This window comes from Durotheca rogersii, assembly GCF_024521655.1.
Source record: "Durotheca rogersii strain YMJ 92031201 chromosome Unknown GGS23scaffold_6, whole genome shotgun sequence".
In the NCBI taxonomy this organism is placed as follows: domain Eukaryota; kingdom Fungi; phylum Ascomycota; class Sordariomycetes; order Xylariales; family Xylariaceae; genus Durotheca; species Durotheca rogersii.
Genome location: NW_026251237.1, coordinates 1,196,802 through 1,204,820, shown reverse-complemented (window position 1 = coordinate 1,204,820; position 8,019 = coordinate 1,196,802). Strand labels below are relative to the sequence as shown.

The 8,019-nt window shown below is 56.8% G+C and overlaps 3 protein-coding genes across 3 annotated transcripts; all 3 read left to right on the top strand.

Annotated features, from left to right (window-relative positions):
* Positions 1-3,345: 3,345 nt before the first annotated feature.
* On the top strand, positions 3,346-4,042 carry GGS23DRAFT_461917 (uncharacterized protein). Its single transcript, XM_051514125.1, has one exon. It carries the CDS (start codon positions 3,392-3,394, stop codon positions 3,905-3,907), a length of 516 nt encoding a protein of 171 aa, XP_051373462.1. The 5' UTR covers positions 3,346-3,391; the 3' UTR covers positions 3,908-4,042.
* On the top strand, positions 4,043-5,205 carry GGS23DRAFT_461936 (uncharacterized protein). Its single transcript, XM_051514126.1, has 2 exons — positions 4,043-4,632; positions 4,711-5,205. The coding sequence occupies exons 1-2, from the start codon at positions 4,178-4,180 to the stop codon at positions 5,012-5,014; spliced, it is 759 nt and encodes a 252-aa protein (XP_051373461.1). The 5' UTR covers positions 4,043-4,177; the 3' UTR covers positions 5,015-5,205.
* A 320-nt stretch (positions 5,206-5,525) lies between these two features.
* Positions 5,526-7,325, top strand: GGS23DRAFT_595455 (uncharacterized protein; the record flags this gene model as incomplete). Its single annotated transcript, XM_051518315.1, has 3 exons — positions 5,526-5,672; positions 5,759-6,727; positions 6,795-7,325. 3 exons carry the CDS (start codon positions 5,526-5,528, stop codon positions 7,323-7,325), a joined length of 1,647 nt encoding a protein of 548 aa, XP_051373460.1.
* Positions 7,326-8,019: the final 694 nt, after the last annotated feature.

Sequence of the window (8,019 nt, the reverse complement as noted above, 5' to 3'; positions counted from 1 at the left end):
CGCTTCCCCTTTGGGCGCTGGGCTCGCCGGCCGACGCACGAGCTCGTCAAGTCAGCACAGTCAGGAAGACGCCAAGGAGGATTGATTTGCATTATGTATTGTCTGCGTCCCAGACCGTCGGGTCCGACAGCACACCGCCTTGAGGGGACGGGCTGTCTAGGTCAATGATCGTGAGCGTTGCGCGAGCTTTGTACAGTTTTTATCACAGCTCGGCTCCATCCATAGGTCGGCGGTGGTGAGGGGCGAGGAAGACGAAGAAAAAAATAAAAAGAACCAAGCATTGCGACGTTTCATAGCTAGCTGACCTATACCCACCTAGTCCACCTTGCCTACTGCCTTACCTACGTGTGTATATGTATGTTATGGACTTAGCATTACCTGCCTACGTTAGCTGCCGCCGTCACCTATCACCCCATCCGTGCTAAGACGGAGAGAGAGAGAAGAGAGAGAAAGAGAGCGTGTGTGACAGACGGACAGACCCGTCGGTATGGTTGCGTAAATCGGTAGGCAGCGATACGAAGCAGACGCCAAGGGCGGGCATACAAAAACAAGCTGCGACTCCGCCAGCACATGGTTACATCCATCCGCCGTCTCAGACAGCAGCACACCTAGCCTACCATTTGGGGGCTTCGGCTTGAGGGAAGCGTGACGAGCACCCGAGACCGGGCCAGGAGCAGAGCAGAGCACCATGCTACCCGAGAATTCGACCCCCCCCTTTCTCCCCCCCCCCCCCCTTCTCCCCAAAAAGCCCGTGCTGCCTGGCTGGTCTCGCTCCAGGGCCGCGCCGATGGGCCGCCCTCTGCTTCGTACATGGGAGCCCTCCTCGTCGTCGCTCCCCACGACACCGCTTTCTTCGCCCGCAGCCAGCAGGCCAACGTCGGGCAAATGTCAGGGTGGCATGAGGCGGGCCTGCGAGAGATGGAGAGACACAGAGAGAGAGGGCGGCATTAAACCCGACCGAGTCGTCGGGCTGACGCTGGTGGGATGTTTATCTGGGAGATCTGTGTACGGCATCTCGCGGTGGTTTCCCCTCCTCCCTCCCCCCTCCCCCCGTTTTGGGGGCCTCTCTCTGGCAGTTCCTTGGCCGCAATGCAGTCCACGTGGATCGTTCAGGGTACTCTCTCTCTCTCTCTCTTTCTCTCTCGGCGGGCGACGTACGTAGGCGGGCATGCAGGCCCGGTTTAGTTCGTGCTGGGTAGAGATAGATGACTCTGGGCGGTCGACGAAATGCTGCGACGTGAGTGGGAGCGAGAAGAGGAGGAGGACGTCGCAGATAGGGGAGAGGGGAGGTCGCAGCAGTAAGAGGAGGTCGGCAGGTGGCATCTCGCACCGAGTCCAATTTTTTATACCTGCCTCTCTCGTTTTCCTCTGCTCGCTCCGTCGAATCGATAATTCCCTACCCCGTGCGCCCCCGTCCACCCCGTCCACCCCGTGCACGAATCCGCGAGTCCCTCTCCATAGCCCGTGCGATAATGCCAATATTTATTTCTTTACCCACACTCGCATCACCTAGCACACATACACCGGCTCACTCCACCCTCGTTCGCTTGCTCGCTCTCCTTCGCCCACTTCTGCCGCCCGCACCCACGTACCCTCCGAAGCACGTAACCATGCGTGTAGCGTCGACGTATATGAGTATATGGAGGTAAGTATCTTGCCAGGGGAGGTCGTGTAGCTGACAGGGACATTGTCGGAGATCGATGCGTATACGGAGAGATGCATAGCTCTTATGCATGTAGGTATGGGTATGGGTATGGGTATAGGTATAGATAGGTATAAGCCGGCCTACCTTGGGTGACTATTTACGTAGATATCCCAGGTGCTATATATGGAGGCAGTAGAGATCTCACACATATGCGACTTTGTAGGTATATCGTATCGGGCCTGCATGCAACGCGCACATATATAGATATTAGGTACCTAACCCAAGACAACCACGACCCCATCAGCGCCAGCGAGTCCCCGTTGTCCGTCCATCTTTTCTTCTTCTCTGTCTGTCTGTCTGTCCGTCTGTCTCTGCCTGCACTGCGACGAGAGCTAGGTACATGATTCTTTTCGAAGAATGCCGCGATTGGCCCGGGTATATTACCTGCAGTCGGTACGTACCTCTGGGTGTCGCATCCGCACATGTGAATGTACCTAACATCGACAAATGCACATCTCTGGTAATAATGCATTTTGTGCCTAGGTACCAACCCAAAGGCACCTTGGGAGGTACCTACCTAGGTAGGTAGGTATCTACCCTAGCTCAGAAGGCATGGATATATGAGTATATCTACCTACGTGCACAAATAAACGTACAGCGGGCAAAATACATGAGCGTGTACATCGTGCATCGAGGAAAAGGCCGCCAGGTCTAACCCGAGTCGGGTAGTCGAGGCACGCCCAGTGGACCCCAGCGGGGTCCTCCCTGTGGATGTTGTGTGGGGCATCGCGCTCCCCCCCCCCCGTTTTCGCCCGTCTCAGCCCACGCCCAAACCGTCTCCAGCTGTCTGTCGCTTGGCCCGGTTCCAATCCGTCGTTTTCCCCCTTCGCTCTTCACTCCCGCACCCTCTCTCTCTAGATAGATAGACCAGCAAGTAGTGGGAGAGGTAGGTCAGGTCAGGTCAGGTTAGGTGCCTACATACAGCTACTTGCACACACATGAACCTCCTATCGCTCTCTCGATTCAAACGCTGGGAGCTGCATCCTTGCCGTCTGCCGTTCGATTCTCGTTTATCTTTCCATACACTCACTCCGTCTAAGGCGGGGGGGGAAGACGGCGGGCGACGAGGCCGGACCCCAATCTTGTCGACTCCAAATGTTTGCTGGCTGATCCGTACCCAGCCAAAAGGCGCCCTGCCGGAGGGTATCGAGGGTGTCGAGGGGAGCGCGTTTACTGCCTAATCACCGTTGTCTTGACCATTTCGGAACCGTCGACTAGCTCTCGGCGGGACTCCCGTCTTCCCCCTTCACGCTTCTCCTCGAGATCCTGGGGGGTCTGGCAGCCACAGTCCGCCTAGGGGAACCTCGTAGTGCTGGTCTCCGCCGTCACCGTGGTCAGCCGTGCCCGGTCAAGACCAAGGCCGCGCTACCTCTCTACTTGCCTGCACAGCCGCTGGCTCGTGCTTGGCTGAAGGATCGCGATGTCCCGCAAACGCTAGGAGCCGACTCGTCCAGGGAAACCCGCTGTGGGCTCTCCCGCCAGCTACGGCTAACCGCCATCTCGAGCCGAGTCCCCGCCGCCCTGGCAGCACAGGACCGTTTCCACCCTCCGCCGTCCAGCTCTATCGAGAAAAACAAGGTTGACGTGGTGATGTGTTAATACGGTCAGTTTCCCGGCTTCCATGACGCTGCAGAAGTTGGCCTGTCTGGGCCTGCTCTCTTCGCGCCTCTAAATCTACTAGTTTAGATGGCGTTTTGTACGCGTCAGGTGATGAGTGCGCCCCCCCCCCCCTCCCCTCTCTCTTTCTCTCCCGCGGCAGAATATCTTCAGCTGTGTTTCTCGACTTCTCTAGTGGTAGTGCCGACTTGGGGATCGCAGGGTCGACGGAGACGGGGAGGGGAAGAAGATGAAGAACAGCCACAGAGTGGTCAACCCTCCAATCGGCACGCCGAACCTCGACATCTCGGGGGGATCCGCTCTCGACAACTTCATTTCCTTCGCCTCCCGCACAGAGCCCCCAGCACGCTTAGCATAGCATCACTATATACCCTCTTCATTATAATCCTCATAATTACATGTGTTTGCCCCCCCCCTTCTAGGCTAATTATCACATATCATCTCGTCATTTCCCTCTGGTTATTTCGGAGCCCGAGCATACCACGCAGTATACAGGGGAGCAAGATCATGCAGAGACACCCTCCCCCCCCCCATCTCGAGTATGAGGGCATCTGCCTAGTAGTGTCCGCCGCGTCCGCCTTATAGTATTGATCAGACGTTTTCTCGCATAATGCTCTGAATTGGCGTATCTCCCCAACGTCATGTCATACCTGGGAAGACATGCCGCGGGTCAAACACCATTGCTTACCTACGTGCTCATGCTGCTGCCGCCGCTGCTGACAAGAACGGCGCTGGGGTCGGTGGCTACTAATTAAGGGATTCTTCTTTTCCACCACACATTCTCAACGCCATATCCCTGGGTCAATCCACCCCGGTCGCTCTGCAAACCCCCCTGCAAGTTCATGGGTCTTGTGTATGTCTGTACATCCACCCACCCATCTATCCATACATAGATGCCTATTACCTCTCCGTACCAGACTGAGCTCGACAGGATCCATACAATACCATACAATACACACATACACGAATTCCGTCCGTTGCGCAGGTACCTCCTCGGTACCTCTCTGGTTCATCCAGCTGGGCTCCCGAGTCTACATAGGCACAGTGCTTGCACGGTCTACACCCTGTCTCGCCAGTCGACTACTACGCAGGTCCTCTTGTTCGCTTATGAGTAGTCTTCGATTTCCGAACAGGGACCTCATGTGCAAAGGTTTGCTTTCGTCCCTCTATTCCGTGCCTTACCCTACGGCCCCGTTTTATTTCTCTCGCCATGCTAGAATTTCCATCTCTGCCTGCCCGTCCCAAGCTGCCACATCTGCCCAACCCGCTACTTGGACCTGGCCAGCTTCTTCTCCTTCTTCTAGATGGAGGTATGACTAACTACCTATCTAAGATCTAAGCCTCGACGAGGCTTATATCTCCATTCTGGCCGTCGTGGTCCGTACCAGATGTCGGCGGAACCCCTGCTTCGGGCGCTTAGTGGCCATGCTCCGGCACCACGTTCTTGATCGGACGGCACACACACACACACACACACACACACACCAGGGGGGGGCAGGGGGAGGGGAGGGGAGGGTTCAGTCCGATCTGGCCATCAGGGAGTCGCCCGTGGTGAGTAGTAGGAGTAGTAACACTTACAGCGGCGGTTATTCCTGCATGCCCGCTACTTCGTCTCCGCACCCAGCAGTTAGATTCAAGCCCTCCCCCCCTCGGCTTGCCCTGTCACTGCTACCCTGGCCGTGGAATCCTTGAGGAGTTACCTCGAATACCGAGAGAGATGAGACCAGGGTAGTACGTACTCGTGTCCCTGCGTGTGGCCTGTCAATGTACATACGTAACGGGGTGTACTCATACGGTCCGAGACTCGAAGCGTGGAGGTAGCTTCAGGATCATCTCGACGACGTACATATGCCCGCCAGTCCCACCTCAATCTCGACCTCCAGACACGGGATAAGGCTCTAGCTTTTTCTACTGCACACACGTCTTCGCGTTCTTCTCTCGCCCTCGCTTAGCCACCACCTGAAAAGGCACATCTCGTCTTCCCTGTTGCTCAAGTGACCTCAATCACTCCGTTTACCTCCTCATACACCTCTCTCATCTTAATACCTCCCGAGGCCAGCCTCTCTAGCGATCCATGTTTGTAAATACCTTCACAGGACCGCCCACTCCTCCAACTGGTCTCCCCTCTCAAGACGAATCTTTACCCTGCTTTTGGGAATCGTCAGCCGACCACTACTTCCAACCGCTATCTCCCACACTCGAAATGGACGACAACGCGTATGCTCAGCCAAGCTCAGGCCAGATGCGCAATAGTCTCTCGGGAGATTCGAATATGCACGGTGGTCGGCAGCATATTGGAACTCCATCCAGCTCCGGCTACACTCACGATGTTCCCACCACCTACGCTGCGGTAAGTCCAGAACCTCACCCTCGTTCCCTTTTCGTTTTTCTTTTTTGGGTTCAACGTTGGGGATACAGTTCTCATCGAACCTCTAGGTGGCCCCGTTCAACACTTACTCCGCGCCATATGATTCTTCCCTCCCCACGCCGGTATCCGTGGCTGGATCTCCTCCGATGAATGAACGGACTTCAAAAGCTATGCGCCCGTACTCCCAGCATCGCGCGACCTCGCAGCAGCCCACTCCGCCCAGTACTTCGCGCCCGTGGCAGGGCTATCAAATGAATGCCGGGGCGACCTCGCCGATTGCCCTGCAGCAGCCCAACCCCGACATGCTGGAGATGCATGGCCTGGAAACTCATTCTCCCGACGACCATGGACACATGGTCTCCGAGCCCCCATTCCAATGGGGTCAGTACGCGGTTTCCAGCGTCGAGGCGCCAGATGAGATGCAGTCCGAGATGGCACACCCGTCGCTGTTCCCGATGCCGGGCCTGGTGCCCACAGATATGGGCAGGCCTCTGACTATGACTCCCTCGCATATGCCTCTCCCCTCGACGCAAACCCAGGTTCCCGTCCTCAATCACTCCCCGGACCCGCGAAATATAGCCCCTTCGTTAACACCGATCGATAACATGCACCAGAGCTACTCCAGTATGGCACATCACCCCCAAGTAATCATGGATTTTGCGCCATACAGGAGGAAGCCGACCAAATCCTCGAAGAGTGGACGCTCCAGTAGGTCGGGGAAAAGGTCCCGCGCGCCCAGCCGGAATGTCGCGAAGCGCGCCGACGTGGCCTCCGTGGGCGCCGAGCAGGCGTCGGCGGACACCACCTCGCCGAATTCGAAGACGCTCGGTAGGAACATCACCTTAAAACCCGGCGCCTCCGAACAAGATCGGTACATATTGCAGCTAAGGTGCGAGATGGACAACGACAAGGGGAAGGGCATATGGGAGGAAATCACAAAGAAGTACGAGGAGCGGTTTGGCAAGAGGAGGCAGGAGTCGCTCCAGATGAACCTAACTCGAGCTGTATTAAAATTCGTGCAGTGGCCGGCCTTCGAGGTAAGTAAACATTGTCTGCGCCAGCGCCTACTGCTACTGTGCCCATAGCTAACACATCGGCATCTAGGACGAGGCCCTGATACACGCTGTCGAGGAGCTAGATAAGCGCCGCTACTCAGACTTGGCGAAGCTGATGAAGGAGAAGTACGGAGGCTGCCAGGCCTGGGAGTGGAAAGAGGGACACATCCTGAAGCGATTAGTCGAGCTCGGCCTGGAAGAATTCGACTCGGAAGACGTGAACAAGCCCCGGCGCAAGAAGAGGACGGCGGCCAAACGACCGGGCGACAAGCAGTCGTGGGCCAACCCCAGCGTCGCCTTCCCCTACGAGGAAGACACCCGCACGGTGACCTCGGAGCAGGAGAAGTACATCCTGGAGAACTACTGCAAGCAGGAAGCGGAGTCGCCCAGCGCGGACATGATGCACGGCCTCGTGGAGCACCCGGGCTCGCTGTCCGCCCGGGGGAGCGTGGACCGCGACCCGTCGGAGAGCCACAGCGAGCGGGTGGCCAAGCAGGCCTGCGACGAGATCCTGTCCAAGAGGAACGAGCAGATGTACGGCGTGCTCGCGATGGACGGCCGCCACCACCAGATGTCGTAGCGCCACCGGGCCTGCCTATCCTTCCCGAATACCTACCACCACTCCCCTTGTCACTCTGCGCCGTCGAAGCTAGCGGGCTAGTACTGCTGCAAACGCGCGTCCCCTTACATCAGTACCCTTACCATACCTACCTACCCTCGGCGGGCTGAACAGCCAGTCGCCTCGCGCCGAGGGAGGGAAACCTACATTTACTACGTTAGAGGAACACACATATTTTTCAGAGGGCACGGGGGGAACCGAACGGTCTTCGCGCCACCGAGCATGTGCACAGTAGCGCCGTCCCGGCTGCTCCGTGTCTCGGGATAGCAGGGACTCCCACGTGGTTTGCGGGGTTTTTTATTTAATTTTAACGCGGGCGTTGTCGGCATACTACTGCTTACGGTCTTTGCATGCGCAACGCTATACACATCCAGCTTCGCGGCCTCTCCAGTCCTTCAGGCGGTTTTGGTGTTAAGTTGGTCTATGCGGAGTCGGTCATTTTGCCATGTTCTACTTTTTATTTATTCTACTCTTATTTTTACTCTTCTACAGCCGTGTTCACACGATAATCCCGGTCCCAGCCGTTGGGAGTCGCCGTAGCTAGACACGTATTTGCAATTTGGGAAAGGGGGGGTGAGACACGCAGAGAAAGCGTGTGTGAGAGAGAGCATGGGGTCTCTAGTTGGGTTCATTGAGAGTTACGAGATTTTTGAGA

Coding starts and splice junctions, on each gene's coding strand:
- GGS23DRAFT_461936 (XM_051514126.1), top strand. CDS start 4,178: ATGTCTGTACATCCACCCACCCATCTATCCATACATAGATGCCTATTA. Junction 4,633..4,710: donor TCTCCTTCTTCTAGATGGAG/GTATGACTAACT, acceptor GGTCCGTACCAG/ATGTCGGCGGAACCCCTGCT.
- GGS23DRAFT_461917 (XM_051514125.1), top strand. CDS start 3,392: ATGGCGTTTTGTACGCGTCAGGTGATGAGTGCGCCCCCCCCCCCCTCC.